Source organism: Artemia sp. Qi Xiang Cuo, chromosome 5, assembly GCF_049724085.1.
Source record: "Artemia sp. Qi Xiang Cuo chromosome 5, ASM4972408v1, whole genome shotgun sequence".
Classification (NCBI taxonomy): domain Eukaryota; kingdom Metazoa; phylum Arthropoda; class Branchiopoda; order Anostraca; family Artemiidae; genus Artemia; species Artemia sp. Qi Xiang Cuo.
In genome coordinates this window covers 62,129,519-62,151,047 of record NC_142798.1, presented here as the reverse complement: position 1 = coordinate 62,151,047, position 21,529 = coordinate 62,129,519, and the positions used below count along the sequence as shown (strand labels likewise).

At 35.8% G+C, this 21,529-nt stretch overlaps 1 protein-coding gene across 1 annotated transcript in view; it reads left to right on the top strand.

Annotated features, from left to right (window-relative positions):
• Nucleotides 1-20,858, top strand: part of LOC148952352 (uncharacterized) — a 32,153-nt gene extending 11,295 nt beyond the window's left edge. Inside the window, exons 4-6 of the mRNA XM_089088941.1 lie at nt 9,139-9,302; nt 16,587-16,723; nt 20,419-20,858. Of these exons, the coding sequence (XP_088945067.1) occupies nt 9,139-9,302; nt 16,587-16,723; nt 20,419-20,576 (459 nt within the window). The 3' untranslated portion in view covers nt 20,577-20,858. The remainder of the gene's footprint in view (nt 1-9,138; nt 9,303-16,586; nt 16,724-20,418) is intronic.
• The last annotated feature ends 671 nt before the right edge of the window (nt 20,859-21,529 follow it).

Below are 21,529 nucleotides of genomic sequence, written 5' to 3'. Positions count from 1 at the left end.
CTCAGAATGTGGGGTTGAGCTTAGGCAATGAATAGGTACTATTCGGAAAATGATGATGGCTTTAAACGGTGTTTGCCTGTTATTCCAAGGAAATTCATGGTCCTGTGTCAATTCTAAATTCTTGGTCAACCTTCCTAAGACCATAGGTGCGCGTGTCTTGTTTGCCTCTCGTTCCAGGCAATCTAACGGTCCTATGTCAATTTAAAATTCTTGGTCAACCTGCCTGAGACTCTAGGCAGACGTGCCTTTCCAAAAACAAAAAGAAGTATTTGTCCAGTAAGTGAGTCATACTTACTCCCGTCATTTACCCGTGCCATTTAAACATTTTTACCTCTCAATTATTCGGACTATCTGTCTTGGCTTTTTTCTACAATTAGCCATGTATTGATGCCTACAGCAAAATCTTGATTTTTAATTCAAGAAAGTTCGAGAGTTCGTGTCTCTAACCCTGTCTCTTATCCCGGACTACCTCGACTGCGTGTATACGTAGTTGTGCTTAGTTTTGTTTTGTTCTTGTGTCAAGAGCAGGAAAAATTAGGAAATGGAATGTACATTTAGTATTTGGAGAACAATTCCGATAGGCACATACACATACATTTTTCTATGGTGATGTAGCACAATTACAAAAATATTAAACCAGACAGGATTTTTCAAAAAAATAATCCCAGATGTTCTATTATTTTGGGGAACTCCCAGCCCTGAGGCCCTTGCGTAAGAGGTGGATTTTCTCTTTACGAATATTTCAGGTTTAAACGATCCTTCTTTTTAAGAGTCCTTGAAATCGAGGATATCATTTGGGCAAAGTGTGACAGCTGAGGGTAAAGGTACATTAAAAGTCCTATCATCCATATTCAGGAAGTGGTTAGTTCACTATTGCGTGCGAAATTAACCCTACTTTCTTTCAACGGTAGAGGACACCCTTCACACTTCACAAACCTGGTTTTGTTGATGGTAAACAGGAACTTATTCATCTGTCAGATTTCTTATTATTTAATTATTTGACCGCAAACGTCTTACGGTCAACACATTCAAAACTGGATGTCCGTCTGCTTTAGTTCAAGTATACTTCAATGATCTTGGGGTAGCGAATAACTTACATAATTTCCTCTCCTTTCTGTTTCCGTTCACATTGCTGTTCTCAATTCCATGATGCATTTTTAAAGTACACTCACCGCATTTGTAGCTAGAATTTAGTGCAGGCCTAAGTGTAATCTTTTTATAAAAGTAGCTGAAACACGTGAACAATATAAGAAATCGCTCGACCAAATAGTCAACACTTAGAGAGTTCGGTGGAGGGCAATTCCACCTCCTATCTACGTTCTTGTACGATCTTACTAGCAATTCGTAAGGGTTTGAGCGCATCTTTTTCATATGCTCTGTTCAACTTGCCAACAATTTTCTGGAACACACATTTTTAGAAGGCATCTTCAAGGCAGATAAATTCAGAACAAATTGTACTAGCTAGCCAAGAACACATGTAAATATTTTTTCAAGATGATAGGGAACAGTGGCATCAATTTGGGAAGGAGTAGGGGAAAGCCCTCCTAGATACCCCCCTAGATACAAAAAAACCCCTTTTTTTGGAGTATTTCTTTAAACATACCCGTTTTAGTATCTTCATTGAAAAATTGTTTTAAAAAAAATTACCCCCCACCAAAAAAAAATCGAAACATTTTATTCCCCACTCCATTTTTCGTGGATTGGCATCACTAATGGTTGAAGCCTTAAAATTTCTTTGGGGGACAAAACGTCTAAAAAAGGTTTGAGTTGGGGAGACCCTGGGCTAAGCCATTTTCTAGCCCCTGTATGTGTCCAGCTAGCTAGCTTTTGACACCTGCTCAGAGATTTTAGCAAGAAGGGTAAAAACTGATTCGTGATCTTTACTCATGCTTACGTAAATAGCGATTATGCATTGCATACGTTGTGATCTTTAGACAAAGCTAGTCAAAACACAATTCCACGAATTGGGAGGGGGGGGGGTACTTCTCCACTTCCTTTAAATTCCACAAATAACCTATAATAGTGTTTTACTTTTTGAAAAAAAAACAAAAATCAGCGATATTGCCCTCCCTAGATATTGAAAAATATATTTTTTTTGTATCTTCAACAAATATTTGTTTTAGAAATTTTTTGCCCCTACCCAATAGACTTTTGTGAATAGTTGCCCCTGGGACTCCCCCTCCTTTGAATAGTCCTTATTGAAGATCATCCAAAAATGATTATAGTCTTTGCTAGTTGGCATAAAAACTTTCAGATTTCGAGGGAGGTTAAGGCCAATTTCTTCCTGGGTATCATCAACCCTGGTAACGGCTTGTTTTTAATTGGTAGGGTTGATATTAATTGTGGGTTGACACTATGGGGATTGGATTCATGCTAATGTTTATGGTTATTACGAAACACACCGTGTTTTGGGCAACATTTCTATTACTGCTATATAGCATTTAAATGATTACAATTTCTTAATGAGCTACTAAGACTAAGTACATTATGATCAAAAAAGCTTGACATTTCGGAGCTTCATAGGCTCTTATCTCCTATTTAAAAGAGAGCTGAAATGGTACCCTTAGTAAAAAAACTTAGTTTGCTTGTAAAATTGCTTAGGTATGTGCAGTAAATCATCTTACCCATTATAGTCAATAATAAATATAACCTGATCAGGCTTCTGTAGATCATACGAAATTTCGATATAATTCATTTTGAAAACTTTTTTACACAAAAGAAGTTTTTCAAAGAAAAGAAAAGAGCAAATTTAAATCAAAGATGAACAAAAATACAGTAAAAAATTCGTGCATCGATAAAACTACCGTAAACCGCCATCAATAATTAAATGAAACCTAAACGAACAGGAATTACAATAAATAACCGATTCAGACTCAAAACGAGCAAAAACTAAGAGGAGTAAGGGTTGCACGCCCCATGACTTCTAAAAACCATAATATAACTTGCAATTTACTGAAAACAAAGAACATTTTAAATGTTTTGTCCTTTTTAACTTCAATAAATCCATAATTATTAAGAATTTCTAAGATGAATTCAGTATATACTTTACTTTTCTTTAGAAAACCTCTGCTGTGGAATGTTTTTTTTAATAACTGGATACAAAACTTCAAATATATCCTCTTTCCCAATAATAAAATAAGTAAACAATTTTACAGAGATATCCTCAATAAGAAAGACTCCTGAAAACGAAAATTCTTTCTCATAAATGGCTAATATCCCTACCAATTTGAAACATTTTCTTTGTTATCATAACTTGCGTCTGAGCGTTAGAACTTCCAATAATTTACTGAATTTAAAGGTTTTAATTGACTTGGTAAGGATATTGAGCTAGTGTGAAATTACACGGGAGAGTATGGTAAATCCTAACTTTTCTCGATGAGACACTTTTTTTTTCATTTCATCACATTTAAAGTTGCGTCGGCTTTCTTGCACTGTAGTTTGATAACGTTGCTTACTAGTGAAGTCGTCAGTCCCACTACATTCTTCTCCAGTCTGGTACTTTTCAAGATTTACTGTATAATTGTCATCTTCTTCCCAATGTTCCAATCCCCTCCTCATCCAATCTTCTTTTCCCCTTCCCCCCTGATCTCATATTCCATAACTAAATTCATGGTAGTTCTCCTGATCTGGTTGTAGGAATACCAAGTGTCAATACTAATCAAGTTGTTGCAGCTATTTCGTCAATGAGAATAGAAATCCTACAACCTGGCAGTCAATAAATAATCATATCAAATAGCTCTTTACTATTAGTTACTAGGTTTTGCCAAGAAATAGCCGAACACTTTTTCCTATATATATATATATATATATATATATATATATATATATATATATATATATATATATATATATATATATGTATATATATATATATATATATATATATATTCGTTTTGCTCAGACATGACCTATTTTCTTCCGTACTTTATCCATTTCAACTATCACCTAAACATCCTTAGTGGCAGCGGAACGGGACCGAGGTTTAAACCCCTATGTTCCATGGAAGGTATCCACAATAAATGTATAGAATAATTTTTTTTCGAAATAACGAAAATTGCAGTAAATTGAAGAAAAAAGGCAAAATTTGCGTTTAGGTGGATAGGCTACTTTAGCTCTATGATTTTGCTTGGTAATACTACACAGCATCAGTAGTTTTATTTCTCAGAGACGCACTACTTAAATCCTGTATCCATGACCCAAGGTAAAATTCCAGGTATTGCAAGGACTTAAAGACTTCAGTCTCAGGATCCAACTTCAGGTCTTCAGGATCCAACTTCAGGTCTTATCTTGGGCCACCTTGTATGAAGTCAATGTTTTTGGAACCAGTGACGGAGAAAGAAATAGCTAAAATTGTTATGGGATTGAAAAATTGTTCGTCGTCTGGCCCTGATAATATTCCTACTAAAGTAATTAAGTTCATACTTCCTTCCATTATTAATCCCTTAACAAAACTTATTAACCTCTCCTTTCAGCATGGTATTTTCCCGAGTAGTCTCAAGCGTGCTCGAGTCATCATATTATATAAGGGGGGAACACGAAATGATCCAGCCAACTATCGGCCAATTTCTTAGTTGTCTGTATTTAGCAAAATATTTGAGAAGGCGATGCTTTCTCGTGTTAATAATTTTCTTACTTCTAAAGATTTTTTTCACTATTTTCATTTTGATTTTCGAGCAAGTCATTCGACTGAGCATGCTTGTGCAGTTTTACTGAATTATCTTCACTCTGCCATAGACTCCCATTTGATTCCTGCTGCTTTGTTTCTAGATGTTCGTAGAGCTTTTGATTCTTTAACCCATAGTGTTCTTCTATTTAAACTTTCTCATTTTGGCGTAAGAGGTATTGCGTTTTTTTGGTTCAGGTCTTTCTTGTCTGGTAGGATAATTTCTGTTGATCCGCTTTTTCGCTCACCATCAAGTGTTAACCAGGGGGTCCCTCAAGGGTCAGTTTTAGGGCCGGCACTGTTTTTACTTTATTTAAATGACCTAATTTTTGTAGTTAGAAATAAAAAACCCTCTTTATTGCTGTCGTCTATGTCATCCAACAGTCTCCCTTACCCATAACTATAGTTTGCATACCTCGGATTCTCTTGTTACTTTTGCCGATGATACCACCCTTATTACTTCCGGGAGAACAAAGGATGAGGTTCGTACAAAGTTAGTGCACCTCTTTGAGAGAGTTTCAATTTGGTTTGATGCTAACTCTCTTGCCTTAAATGTTTCTAAAACTAGTTTTTTAGTTTTTTCTCGTATATCCCAGGCTTGTCCTCAATTATCTGAAATTCAAATATCCAAAGGCTTTATTAGTAGACCAAAGGATGGCCATGTCCGTTTCCTAGGTATCCTCCTAGATGAAAATTTATCTTTTAAACACCGTATTGATTTGATTAAAATGAAGGTATGCAGAAATCTTGATATTCTAAGAAAACTAAAACATATTTTTCCAGGACTAATTCTAAGAATCCTATTTCATAGCTTAATTCATTCTTATATTTCCTATTGTTCAGTCATATGGATGTCTACTTTCCCTTCTTTTGTCAAACCGCTTTCGAATACTTATGATAAAGCTATAAAGCTTATCCAGGGTGTAAATCGTTCGGCAACTAAACCATTACTTAATATTGAAAAAATTTATATTCTTTACTCTGCGTCTTTCGCTTTTCTTCAGCTCCATGGTTATACTCCTAGGTTCCTTAGATTTACGTCTTCTTTTTTATCTGATCGGTCAAATTATCAACTCCGTAGTTCTCTAAATATCCAAATTCCCCATACACCAACAATAAGATCCGATTTTAATCCTTTTGTTGCGTGTCATTTGACATGGAATACCCTTCCCGATTCGGCTTGAGAATGCCACTCGTTTGACACCTTCAAAAGACAAGTAAAAAAATATTTGTTTTCATGTGCTTAATTTTCTTTACTTTTGCCTGCTGCCAATAGTTTTTTTTTCATTTAATTTTTTTTTTTTTGTTTTTTTTTTTTTTTTTAGATGTTGTGATTCACTGTAGTTTGATAAAGCCTATTTAGTGAACTCTCCTTTTTTTTTCTTTTTTTTCGTTTTATGAAGCAAATGCTTTACATGTTAAAAGTTCAAATGCTTATGTTTATATGTTTAAATATTAATGTTAGGTTTATATTGTTTAAATCTTAAGCGTTTAAATGTTTAATGTTTATTTGATCTTTTCATAGTCCCCCTCCTACAGGCCATGGAGCCTTTGTGGGGATTTGTAGATTGTTATGTAATTATTTTAATGGTATATGGAAAATAAATCTATCTATCTATCTAAAAAAAAAAAAAAAGTAGTTTTTTCTCAATTACAAACTAGGCTACTTGTCTTCGTTTCCATTTTCATATAATATGCAATTATCTAAAATTATCTAAACAGCGTAGTGAATAAAGCCATGCCCGTGAACGACTGGGACCAAGGGCACGTCTAAGATTTTTATTCGGGGATGGGATTATGTTTTCTTTTAGGGGGGTGGAGGTTCAAAAAAACTACAAAACAAATAAAAAATTTGTTTATACGTATTTATGTTACCTTTATGCAAGTCGGACAAGAATTTCTGAGTCGGGGGGGGGGGGTCAAACACGGTAACATGTCCTCCCCCACCGGGATATGGCCTTGATTGGGACTGTAGTTCAATCATGCAGGTAATTCTTATATATAAATGAACACGGTTTACAAGTTTTTGCGGGATATGTGGGATATGTATAAGAATAAGAGGAAAATAGGGAAAGAAAAGGAGGTAAGGGAAGTATTTATATTTGTCTGGCTCTTTGCTTGTTTTCTTGATAATCTTCCAAATTTATTCAAACCTTTACTGAGCAAAGCTAATTTGACATGGTTCATTCTTAAGTTACAATTAGATATAAAAAAAGAAGTTTTTTTCATCTGAAAGTAAGAAGCAACATTAAAACTTAAAATAAACAGAAATTATTCCATATAGTAGGGAGGCCGGACCCCCACTATCCCTCGCTCGTGTTTCAACTTAATACCCCAAGCTGTTAATGAAAAATTGTTCATATATCCTTTTAGCAGTTTAAATATATACAGTGTATTTTGATTTAGTTCAATATTCCACTAAATATTCCTTGAAAGTTTTACTTTATTGCGCTTATTCTCAGTATAAGTAATAGTTTTAGCAGTCATAACAAAAGTAAATGGGGTAAAGTGCACATAGTGCTTTTTACTTAGTTAAATATCCCCACCAAATGACCTTAAAGCTTAAACTTAATTCTTCAAGCCGTTCCTAGATATTGCGGATGCACTTATTTGACAGCCTGGTTAGACACAGTGTGATTTGATTTAGTTCAACTTCCCCTCCAATATTCCTTAAAATTTTCGCTTTCATACCTTCAGCCTTAGTTGTATTAATAGTCACAGCAGTAGTAGTAAGAGTATCACAAGTAGCAGTAATAGTACTAACAGCAGTAGCAGTAGTACCAGTAACATGCACATATTGCCTTTTGGTTATGTGAGTGCCCCCCTCATCAAGCCCTTGAAGTTTTAACTTAATACTATAATCTGTTGTTACAATATTACCGATGTGCCCTTTCGAAAACCTATATGCCCATAGTGTGTTATAATTTACTTCGCCTTCCCCCTCAACATTCCCTAACATTGTCACCTTAAAATCTTAGCTTTAGTATTAGTTGATATGGGAATAGTAGCTTGAGTAGCAGCAGTAGTAGCCGTAGTGGTGGTAGCATTAGAAGTAGTGTGTGCCTATTCCCTTTTGGTCAATTGATCTTCCCTCTAAGCCTGAAAGTTCCAACTTTATACCTTAAGCTATTCCTGAAAAACGTCCTTTTAACGACCTACACGAACAAGGTGTTTTGATTTAACTTAAGTTTCCCCTCAATATCCTCTTAAATTTTCAGTTTCATACACTTAACCTTAATAGTACTAGTATCATAGTAGTTTTAGTAGTAGTAGTAGTAGTAATGCTATATTAGAAGTAGTGGTAGTAACAGTGGAGGCATGGGCATTAGTATTAGCACGCACATGTTGCCTTTTGATCTACTGAACATCCTCCTCATCATGCCCTGGAAGTTTTAGCTTGATGCACTGAGCTGTTCAAAGATATTGCCGATACGCTCTTTTGACAATCTGTATGGACATTGGATGTTGTTGATTTAGTTTAACTTTCCCCACAACATTTCCTCGAATTGTCGTCTCAATATCCTCAGCCATAATAATAGTTAAAACAACTGCTACAAAAGCAGTTGTTCTAGTACGTAGTAGGAGTAGTAGAAGCGACAGAAGTAGTAATAGTAGCACTAGTAGTATTAGCGTGCAAATATGGCCTTTTCGGCCAATTGATCATCCCCCTCATCGTTCCCCAAAAGTTCCAACTTAATGCCCTCAGTTAAGTGTAAGTTACGCTTTTTTGACGGCCTGTATGGGCATAATGTGTCTTGATTTAATTTTACCCTCCCTTCAACATTTTCTGAAAGCTTCATCTGAACACCATTGGTCTTTTTGAGCAGAAAGAATCAAACCTGCCCTCTCCCCCCCCCCCCCCAACAAAAAAAAATTATGTAAACAATGGGAGAATTGCATAACTGCTAGCCCTTGTCCTGAAGGCTCTGGGGGCGTTAAAATCCCCAGAAAGACAGTTACTGGACTTTACAACTATGTTGAACAAAAAGGCAATCTCAAAATTTTGATTGGATGTAGTTGAGAATTAATTGAGCGTTGGAGGGGGCTGGTTGCCCTACAATAACTTTTGACTCTTAAAAATAGGTACTGTAACTTTTAATTTCCAATTGGATAAGCTCCTTTTGAAGTTTCTACAACTCCTTCTATGCGAAGTTCCTTGGTAAAAAAAAAATAACAAAAATAATACATTGTTCCCCACTTCGCTCTTTATTGGCAGCACTGTTGCGCTTCCTACGATATCCAAAGCTGTGTTTGGCAACAGCAAACTCAGTAATAATTTATCAAATCCGCTTTCGACAGGTTGAGTTTGACTGAATGCTCTAGCCGTTCAGTTTTGACTAAAGACATTTTCATAATTAGCATCTTGGGAGCTGGTCAATTTATTATCAAACCTCCTTGCAGTATTTAAGAAGAATGATGACTTATTTCAGTTATGCTTAATGGTTCTAATCAATGAATCAATAATAATTTTTTAGAACTCTTCTCATGGGTCAAACGAAGAAATCTATAGAATAAACGACTCTGTTGCATCTAATCCTTGTCTCTCGCCGTCTTGCCCATCAGATGACTACGCCACACAATCAATTAAATCAAATGACAGCTTTGAAACGGCGTTCGAAGAGAAATTAGCGATCACCAAGTAAGTTCAATTCTTGTCCTATTATAATTCCAGATCTAAAAAGGCTATTACAGTCTGAAAGGGTGAAATCTGAGAAAAATAAACAAAACATATATACGACAAAACATAAAAAAAACATATATATATATATATATATATATATATATATATATATATATATATATATATATATATATATATATATATATATATATATATATATATATATATATATATATATATATATATATATATATATATATATATATATATATATATATATATATATATATATATATATACATACATATATATATATATATATATATATATATATATATATATATATATATATATATATATATATATATATATATATATATATATATATATATATATATATATATATATATATATATATATATTTATATATATATATTAGAAGTTGGATGTTCCATGTTTCTTTTTTTTTTAGGCTCCTAAATACTGAACAAACATAAACAATATGAACATCATTGCATCAAGCCATAATTGGTAAAAAGAAAAAAAAAGCAATACACATAAACTTACGAGTTATACATGTGGTTTTTAATGACGAACGCTGGAGCTAAGATCTAAATCAGCTCTTAGAACAAATTACACAAAACGAGAAAGAAAAACTCAATTATGCACTGCTCTGCAGGTACGCGACATGTTTCTTTTTTTTGGCTCCTAAATACTGAACAAACATAAACAATATAAACATCATTGCATCAAGCCGCAATTGGTAAAAAGAAAAAATAAATAAATAACCCAAATAATCATCAGCTAATTAAAAAAGATATACAGTAGATAATAGTATCAAATTGTTTAAATATGAAAATAAACGGTAAAAAAATTTACACAACACTTTCATCGACTGGTCTTGAACTCAGATATCTCTCAACAATTGATTCATTTACTCTGATATACATAAATAACATAAACAAGGAAATTATTCAATCACGGATTCTTTTACAACTTTACTTAAAGCAATATGCTTAAAAGAACCGATGATTAATAAACAATTAAATTATTAGTAATATGTATCAGAGAAAAATTGACACCAAGATTGAGAATAACCAGCGTCACTTAAATTCGACTCGTACGAAAAGAGAATCATCAATCAGTTTAAAAACTGCAACAATTACACTAAGCGTGAAAACAAACACTTAAAAAAGCACAACAAATACATCTTAACTACTGGGCCAGTACTGACGACCAGGGATGATTCAGCTTCATTAAACGGCAATTATACGCATGAATTTGCTTTTCCATAGCTATAATGGGGTCAGCAATTAATTTTATAATTAGATAAGAATTGCGCGTCCAAGAGGGAAAATGTAAAAGATATTTTGCGAACTGGAAGAAAACTGAACAAGCTTTTAACTTATCAGAATTTGTGAGCATTTTCCGAAACGGTGATATGTACAGATAATGTGGTAGAGCGACAGAGTTATAAAGTTTCAAGAGAAGATGGCGGTTGAACCGTAACTTATTAGTTACAAAAGATGCATATGATAGCCCAACTCTACGCTCAATGTGAGCAATTAATAACTGTCGCGTGCGGATTATTGGCGAACCAATGGGAAGACCGAGGTGGGTGATTTGATCTACTGGCTTAATCCTACTATTACCAAGAGGAATATCCCTAGGCGACGCTTGCTTCCAGTTGAAGAATACAACTTCGGACTTTTCAGCATTGAACTGAAGACCTAGTTGTGCATACTCAGATTGTAGCGTTGCGAAAATCTCGCTTATGCGCTGGATAGTGCGGCTCATATTCAGAATGTCATCAGCATACCATACGAGATATAAATCAAGAACGGCTGTGCATCAAGAACTCCATTATTGAAGAGTGAAGGGGAAGAAACAGCACCTTGGCGGGTACCTTTTTTGACATTGACAAAAATATTAGGGGTTGGTGCGTAGACTAGAGAGCCGTCAATTTTAGCTACTGGGTGAAGTATTAGGCAAACTTTAAGACGATAATACATGTCTCGAATGGCTGTGATATATGAGGGGCTCACTCCACGTTTTGCTGCATAGAGTAGCATAGCGGCGTGATTGAGAGAGTCGAACGCTTTACGAACATCATGCCCAGCCAACACGAGAGTTTCACTTAGTGCATCAGCATCGATCAATGCGTTCGTGACAACCGACAAAGCGTGGGCACAACTGAGACGTGGCTGGAATCCAAATTGGTAAGGTGGAACATAGCATTTCGCGTTCAGATGGTCAATGAACAGAAGTTCAAAAACCTTACAGAATGTAGTAGCCACTGTTACAAGGTGGAAGGACAAGCACTGGGTAACGAGTTTACCTTTCTTTGGAATTGGAGTGAGATCTCCGATTGAAAAAGAAGACGGTACAACTCCTTGGGTAACAATCATTTGCATCAAAAGAACAATATGGTTTACCAGCAGCTGGCTTCCATGCAGTATGTGAAGAGCGCTTATTTTATCGATGCCATAAGATTTCTTACGCTTTAAGCGCTGGATTGCTCGCAGTAAAGAATCTACTGAAACAACAAAATTGTCGGTTGGACAACTAGACAGAAATTTATCATGCTTATCTTCATATTGGGACTGTAGGGCGGCATCTGGCGGGGAGAATTCAGCAGAGAAGTATGAATTCCACTCGGAGTCAGGAATATCTTGAGCAGATAGGCGGGCTCTAGGAGGATCTCATGATACATTTCTCCAGAAGGAAGGTTGGGACAGAGAAGCTTACTGGGCCGTCTCTTCAACTATCTGGTTCATGTGGATAGATAGTTCTCTTGCAAACTTTCTTTTGGTACAAAGACGAATGTCAGAAACCTAGCCAGAGTGAGGACAGTCACACTGGAGCCACAAATGTTGCCAACATTTAGATTTTCTCAAAGCTTCAACTAGGCTTAGGTTACTGGACCAATGTTTTGTGACACCCTGGCATATACGTTTAAGAGGTATAGCGGCTTTTTCCGCGCATCGCATGAGAATGGTAAATTTGTGCAAGATAGATATCCATTAACGCCCGTATTTCATTTGCATCAACTTGCGGATTTTCCATGAGCAGCTGGAACGGAACATGAATTTTATTTAAGACAGAATTAGTAACTGCAGCAAAAAGATCATCTTGGATGTTTTCCCAATCCCTGTAAAATTGGGCGTGGGGATGATATGGTTGTGTGGTGGGAGTAGACTGAGCAGAGGGACAAGAAATAAAGGCATATACTGGAAGGTGGTCTGATAGTAGAAAGTCAGTAACAACTTTAACAGGTGACGCTTGGAGATTTATAGAAAGAACCGCATGGTCAAGGTCCGACACGTGTCAATGGTGTGTGTAAGTGTAATCAAGATCTTTCGATAAGATTCTAAGCCAATCGTCAAAAATACCAGTCAGAATAAAAGTACGCAATAACGAGGCGTCAGTTAAATTACAGTTAAAATCTCCTATAATAATATAGCACTTACATAACAGGCGAATCATTGAGAGGCAAGATCCTAGTTTCTTACACCCAAAAGTAAACAAAAATTCCGATCGGTCATTACGGTAATCATTTGAGAAACAGACGTTTACAATAGCATACCCTTTTACACGGACAGCAAGAAAAAAATCCCTTGAACCAAAAATACTCAACCGGCATGAGGTCCTAACAAGCATCGCAATACCACCCGAGGGGCAGCCACTGGAAGCGGATCGTTTAGCGGGCACCGAATAGCTAGTAAAATTATTGTCAATTTTCAGAAGACCTAAACTATGACTCGTCAAAAGATGCTCTTGCAAGCACAATACGTCAAAATTCGAAAGCAAACCTTTTGTCACAGGAATTTTGACTAAAAGTCCACCATTCATATTCCACGAACTTACAGCTTGCGTAGTAGTAAATGCATCCATGTCATACCGTGGGCTTTGCTAGTTGACTGTTGTTATTAGGACACTTTACACTGTAACAAGTATGGCCGGTAACTTTACATTCTAGACCGAACATTTTTTCCGAACACGGAGAGGCATTGTTTGAGGTGTGATCGCATGATCCACAGCGAGAGTAGAGGGACCGATTAGAGCACTGCGAGGCCAGATGCCCAGTCTTATGACGCGAGAAACAGCGCTTTGGGAGATATTATTATTATTATTCATTTATTGCCCGTCAAAAAAAGGTACAAAAGGTACAGTTGACGGAGTAATCACTGAAGAAAACAAAAAGAAAAAAAAGAAGAAAAAGAAGGACACAAACACCTGACAAAAAAAACTCTTCATTACATTAATACGAACAATGATGTTAACGAAAGGATGACAAAAGTTTGTTTTAAAATGGGAGAGAGATTTATCAATACTAACATTATTATTATGAATATCATTCGTTTATTGCACGTCAAAAAAGGTACATATGCGGAATAATCACTAAAATGACAAAAAAAAGAGAGAAAAAAAAAATTCATTACATGCATTACATTAATACAAAAAAACTATTGTGAACAAATTGTTAACCATGGATGATTAAACTTACTTTGAAAACGGGATAGATTTATTAATGCTAATATTAGGGTCAGATAGCTTATACAAATGAATAATTTTACGATTTCTTGTCCAAGGGGCAAATGTAGAAGATATTTAGCAAATCTGATGAAGATTGATCGTAGGTGCTTTTTATCTATAACTGTAAAGAATTTCCAGAAAGGAACAATGTAAAGCAGATGTGGAAGGGCTGTGGTGTTGTAAATGGATGCTAGAATGTAACGGTTGAAACGTAGTTTCCTTTTTACAATTACAGCGTAAGAAATGCTAATTTTACGCTCAACGTGAGAATGCTTGGGCAGAGAATATACAAATAGTTGGGCAGAAACCTTTTCGTAGCCAACTTTCACAGAAACTTTCAAGAACTGATCCAGGTTTTCTTTTGACTCAAAGTAGACCTTGAACCCTCGGGGCTTTCCGCACTGTGAAACTTTCACGCAATTTGGTACAAGAGATTTTACTTGATTCTCATCGTATTCGATCGGTACGCCTTTCAGGATCCCTATAAACAGTGGGTATTTCACACTCATTGACACACCTGAGGTACTGTTTTTTGCATTCTCGGCAATTTTGTTCACTGCACGCTTTGACTTAACAACAAGTTTCCATTCCGAAGCCAATTTTTTAGGTTCAGTTATTTTATATATATATTGATCCTCCAAGTTGTTCCTGAGATATTGCTGATAAGCTATTTTGATAGCCTAGGTACACATATTGTCTTTTGATTTGTCTTACTACTTCATTGTGAATAGATTCCAAGTTAAACTGGGTTCAAAAGTACAAAATTTCGTAGGAGGATCAGATAAAAATAATCTTTTGGCCCCCTCACCCTCTACCCCCTGAACATTACATTTAAAATTCCTCTCCCCTTCCCCTAACACTTTCAAAGTTTCAGCTCAATCCCATAGATATTTTGTTCTAAAATCACAAAATTCCGAATATTTTGGCCTTTACCTCCAAAAGTATTTATCAACGGGAAAAAGCCCAAAATGGAACTAAAATGCACAGCTTAATAGAAACATATAAAGCAAAGTGATAAAAAGAAAATCAAAACACAAATGCTGGGCAAAAAAATGAAAATAAAATAAAACTCAAATAAAAGTAAAATACAATGGGGCTATTCAATTACTATAGCACAATGCACAAGGCACACTGCAAGACAAAACAACGAGGTAATTGAGAGGCAAATGTTTAAATGGCGGGGGCACGGGTAAATGGCAGGAGTATGAATGACTCTCTTATTGGACACATACTTGTCAGGTTAGTTTTTGGAAAGGCATGCCTGCCTAGAGCCTTGAGCCTAGAAGACCCTGTTGAGGGTATAACATGTTCGGCACGCTAGGTTGACGTGACATATCTCAAAGTTTGAGATATGTCTCAAATTTAGAGATTTGTCATGAAGTTGGCCGTATGTAAAAAAATTTACTGAAGCGTTAGCTAAGGTGTAGGTACATGCTTGGAACACCTTTATAAGCACTAATATGCAATCCTATGATGTTCTGGGGTGTTTGGAAGATTGGAAGAAACAATATTTACCCCCCCCCCTATTGGAAAAAAAGGATCAACAAACCCCCAAAAACTTTTTGAAGTCCCCCTGAAAACGTCTGTATACTTCCCAATAACCAATACTATGTGTAAACAATGGGATAAGCTCACAACTTGCAGCTCTTCCCTCGGGGACTGTGGGGGATGAAGTCATCCTCAAAGACATAGTTGTTAGACTTTTCGACTATGCTGAACAAAATGGCTATCTCAAAATTTTGATCGGGTGACTTTGGGAAAAAATAAGCGTGAGAGGGGGCCTAGTTGCCCTCTTTTTTTGGTCACTTAGAAAGGCACTAGAAGTTTCAATTTCCGTTCGAATGAGCCCTCTCGCGATATTCTAGGACCACTGGTTCGATACGATCACCCCTGGGAAGAAAAAAAAACTGTTACGCTGAATCTGATGGTGTGATTTTCATTAAGATTATGACTTTTAGGGGGGTTCCCCCATTTTTCCGAAAATAAGGCAAATATTGTCAGGCTCGTGACTTTTGATGGGTAAGATTAAACTTGACTAAACTTATATATTTGAAATCAGCATAAAAATCCAATTCTTTTGACATATCTATTGGTATCAAAATCCCGTTTTAAATTTAATTTTACAGTAATTTTTATGTTTATTTTCAATGTTATAATAAGGGCAAAAGAAAATATTGGTAATATAATTCGATTTATAAATATTGTAATATAATTCCAGGGCATAATAACAGTTGCCCCAGGCCCTGGGGGGTTGTGTCTACCGCGGAGTTTTTATTGTCTGATTTTTGAACTATTTTTAACAAAATGACTATCTGAAAATTTTTATCGCATGCATTTGGGGAAAAAGGCATGGGAGGCTAGTTGCCTTCCAATCAAGTTTAACTCTTAAAAAGGGGATAACTAATTGAATGAGCCCCCCTCCGAAGTTTATACGATCACCCCTTCCATATGAAGTGCCTCTGGGGGAAAAAAACATTGAAGACTTATGGCCTTTACTATAGGCAACGCTATAACGTTGCCTCTGATAGAGCTCTCCGGGGGGCTATTTTGCTTGTACCGTTTATTCAACAACAAATTAAATTTAGTCTTCAATAGCTTATTCAATATTATTGCTTCATTTATTTGTCTTTGATTCATGGACCCGTGACAGGTCAACCAGACTAGAGAGAAACACTTTTTATTCTTTGTTTATTCTTTTGGAATCAAGCAGTATCACAACTTTAATCGATGAATGGATACATATTAATTTCCCAATTTCCTTTAAAGAGACGAGCAACTTCCTACAAAGGATGTTACAAAAGAAGATGCTAAGCCAACCATAAGGCAGGAAGATTACTGCCCCCCTGGATGTCGTCTACTGGAAGAAAAAGAGAAGCAACACCGACTTAAGGAATTCGAAAAGAGTGAGTAAACAAAGCTGTTTAGAAAGCAGGGAATCTCAAATATGGGTGTCGCTACTGGATAAAAACAGAATCTGTACGCCGTAGCATTAGTCAACTAGTTTGTGCTAACAAAATGTATGTGCCGATAGTAACAGAAACTCTAGAAAGCGGAAGTTTGATAACAATCAGCATTTTAAAAGCATTTTCTTTTTTGGTGAACCCAAATATACAAAACCAGTTAAATTTAAAGTTATTCATGAAAATTGGCATGCCTGAAAAAAATTGCATGATAAGAAAAAAGAGGAAGCGAATGGGTGCGATCTTGAGGAAAATTGCGCCATCATATTTGGCATTTCTAAAAACCCAACTGTAGAGATTACCGATTCCTATTGACATCAGAATGAAAAATTCCCATTTTTTTCGAGACATTTGGAAAATGATTTGATTATTGTTTTCCCAGGGGTAATCGTATCGAAGCATTGGTCGTAAAATATTGGAAAATGGAGATTAAACGGAGATTAAAAACCATAGCATGCCTTCCATGTAACAAAAGAGATCATACCACAGTGAAATGCAGATTTCTACCCTTTTGTGCCACAAATAAATTCTTTTGTCCAAAGCAGGCCCAAAATACTTTCAAATTAAAATTCTGAGATGCCCAAACGGTTTAAAATTGCAACAAGGTATATACATAGCATACAAGTTTCAAATCTTACTGCAGCAAATTGCATATTTGTGCGATTTTATGCTGCAAAAAGAAATCTCGGGCTAAATGGAGCCAAAGTGCTATCGAGGGAAGACTTTGAGCCAACAGGAGCTTTACAGATAGGGGCTTTACTGAATCAAAGAAAATCAAAAAGTTTTCTCAAAAGTAAGAAGTGATCTTAAAACCGAAAACAAATAGAAACTATTATGTGTGTGAGAAGGGCTGCCGCCCTCAGAAGGATTAGGAATCATTATCCCTGCTCTTGTTTTCTGTTTCTGTGTCATAATTTCTGTTCCTTATAAGTTTGACTTGATTATTCATTGTGACTTCTGTTCGTTATGGGTCATATTTATTCACTAATAGTAATTTCTGTTCGTTTTTTAAGTTTGAATCGTTGCACACAATTTTTACATTCATACAACAACGCAAATTAATTTTGCCATTATTACTACTAAAACCACTGATCACTCATCGGAGCACCAAGCCACCTTAGGTCAACATAGCTGCACACGCTTCTCTTCCATCCCAATACGTTCAGAGATTCCGCTTTTCTTTTCTTCTCATGAAATTGCTACTTCTTTTATATCTTTTCTTTTAATTTCTTCCCATAGCATTATAGAAGGTCCCATTTTCTTTGGCCCGAGCTGGTTTACCAAAACAATATTTTTGGCAGCCTGCCATCCTTCATTCGTAAAATGTAACCTAATCATCTTTACAGTTTTTATGTTATAACCTTGGCAAGTAGGATCGAACCATATTTTTCGCATAACTTGACATTTCTTATACGGTCGTTAAGGCAGATAAAATCCTTAAAAAAAGTTAAAAAGGTTTATCAAATTGTCCATAGACTATTGTATGGAAAACTTATAGCATAACTTCCTCAATCTTTTGGTGGGCTCGCATGTCACAGTCATGCCCATCCACTTTCATTGCCATTGCTTATATTGCCCCAGTTACTTATATCTCTCAAATCTTCCAATTTTATTTTATTGCAAAAAATTCCGCGGCTTGAATATTCTACTTCTTGTATCTTCACTGTACCCTCTATCCTAGATAACACTGCCACCTAGATAAGCAAAGTCCCCATTTATTTGTAATGTAAGTGACCTAGTCTAAATTACACTAATTTTGAAACCTTTTCTTGTTCCACAACTCTCACAACCTCCGAAAACTCATTTCATGTCGTAATATAATTTACCTAGGACACTCAAATCAATTGCGTAATCTAATCAAGAACTGTGATACCTTCCAATTTAATACTATGATCTATTATTGCCTTTGCTATGTTAATTAGGACAGAGTGTATATGAAAACACATATAAAAGTGGATATGACACAACATCTCTTAATTTCTGGCTCCAAACGGAACCAACAACTAGCGTCACTTCTTACATTAATCACAGCAATATTATTCTCACAGAAATGTAACTCGTGTATGGGAGTATTTTGGAAACTCGTACGTATCACTAATCACTTCAACATAATTATCTGGAATTCAGCAATAAGACCTTCACTAAAGCTTTCCTATTAGCCGGATTAAATACATGGCCATAATTTATCAAAATGATGACTAAAAGGGGTCTGATAAAACAAATATGTCTCAATTGTTAGTCCAAGTACGACAATTATCCCAACAAATCCTCCCCCTTTTGTAAGACCACAAAGTTCTTTTCTGAAATTTTTTTCTACAGCGTTCCTTCGTCTAATGAGTATCATTACACTAAGCACTTCGCTTCCTACCAAAACTCGACTGCAAGAAGTCCCCAGGACCTCCAGTTGAATGGAGAATATGTAAAAACATGGAATGATCTTGGTCACCACATTGCTCGTCAGTCTGAATGACAGTACAGTAGTAGTCTTTCAACGTCGTAACGTTCCAAGTTATAATTTCGATATTATTTAGGCTCTTGGGTCTCCAAGTATTAGGGCTTCAAGAAAAGCAAAAATTCCCACTAATGCATGGCAAGGACCTATAGCTCCATCTCAAGTCAATAAAAAACGATTAAGCCGGCTTGCTAAACGAGTTAAACGGTGACTTTGTCAAAGCGTGGATCCATGTTGGTCCACGCTACAATTTTGGAGGCCATAAAATACTATAGCAAGGAGGGGGTTAAATACACCGAAAAATCCCGTTGAAACCCAGAAGAACTATCCCTTCCTCAAAATTCAATAATGGCCGTTTCATTGAATAAGCTACAATATCTTGGAGGGGTGACACTCTTAAAGGCTACTATCTAGAATTGTTTGTGTTCACGGTTCTGGGTAGGTAAGCACGTGAAGGTGGTCCTCGACGCCACCCTGAGGCTACCCAGGCAGGATCTGAGGTATAAAGCTAGACAAGTGGGGTATGTAACCCTATCTGTCATGATAAGGGTGTATTTTTGTGTGAATTAGATTCCTTGATTTTTATTTAAGTCAATTTTCGTCTCAATTATACATAAAAAAGTGGTCTTAATAGAACCAACTATTTTTTAAAGGTAGATTCATATTAACTGATTATTTTGTTGGTAGTACTCGTATCAATGGAATGCCGCAATCGCTGAAACTTTTTTTTCCTTTCCTGAAAATTTTGGATAATGTCACTTCATAAAAATGTGAATAGTTCATTATTGATGCATATTCGAGTGCCAATAATTGACAGTAGAAGTAAGAGCCGCTTCCTGAAAGACAAGAAAAACATATAACTTGAAAAATCGTTTCAAAAAACGGTAAAAAAAAAAATCGGTAAAAACGATGAAAAATCGCTACAAAAAACATTACTTTCCTGCCAAAATGATCGTCTAAAAGCCTTTACGCCTCTCCTCAAGCCCAAAAAATTCAATTACAGGTATCAATTAAATATTTATTTCCATCAAGTATAGGAGAGAATATTTTTGAATTCTTATGTGCGTAGTAGTAACCTTGCTTTATAATTTTGCTAGGCAATCGTAATATAACTACACTCCTGTAAACTAAGTAAGATGGAAACAGACAAATAGTATTTTGCGAACTTGCAACTCTTACCTTTTAGGTCGTGATCTTGTCTTGAATGAAATCAACAGACTCCCAGTTACCTCTACAACGCTACGTGTTCGACAACTACGGCAAGGACTGGAAAAGAAGCTTGATGTCGTCGAGAGCAACATCAAAGAATTCCAAAGAAAAAAAGTTTTTGTTCCAGCTGAATAGCCTATTCTGGGCATGTATTTATTTATTGCTTTACTTTATTGTTCGTATAAACAATCGCCTAAAGTTATTTTGAATATTACTTCCTTCCATTTTTTTAGTGTCTTATTTAGTGCGAAATATATGGGTTTGGCTCAAACTTTAAAATTTTAGATCTATTCATTTATTTGGCAACTTTTAGATTCATCCAGCTTATGCAAGTAAGCTCTGTGGATGAATAGGACTTGTTGCTTATTGATTTTTTTGTTATAGTTCCTTCAAATAAATAAAAGTTTCGTGACCTTGCATTCTGAAAATAGGAACACTTTTCTAGGGAAAAAATAATCACCTCCTTTATCGTGTTAGAAAGTGTTCAATAAGATTGTTTTTTTTTTTTTTTTACAAGAAACAGTATGAGAAACTAAAACGATGGAATACAAACTTGTTACGCATTTCCCCTTTCGTGATCTTTAATATGTCTCATTAAAGACCGATTTTAAGCCCCGTAAGATACGTACTGTAGTAATGTCTTTGAGAAGTCGTAAATAAATGCCTGGAACGCTACTTACAACACTGTTACTGATTCCAGGGGGAGGGAGTTTGCTGACGCTAGAAATCTGCCAAGCAAAAAAAAAATCATTCACGCCAAGTCACTTACTCGAGTTAGCATTTTAAAGTAACAAATACGCGATTCTGTCAACATTTATTTTTTTTAAATCAAAATGAGCAATGGAATTTCTCAAAATTCCAAGTTTTTTGTAGTATTTAGGATAGATTTTCCATCGTGGAAGGGAGGGGAAGCGCTAGAATCAGGGGGACATAAAGATGGGACATGAAGAGCTGGGGACATCCAGCTCTTCAGCTAGACATAAAGATGGCTTTTTATCACCTCCTCCACTCCTTCGGGCATATACCATTTTCATAGAGTGACGTCAAATTTCCACTTTTTTATTCTAGTTCTTATGGTCTATTCTTAT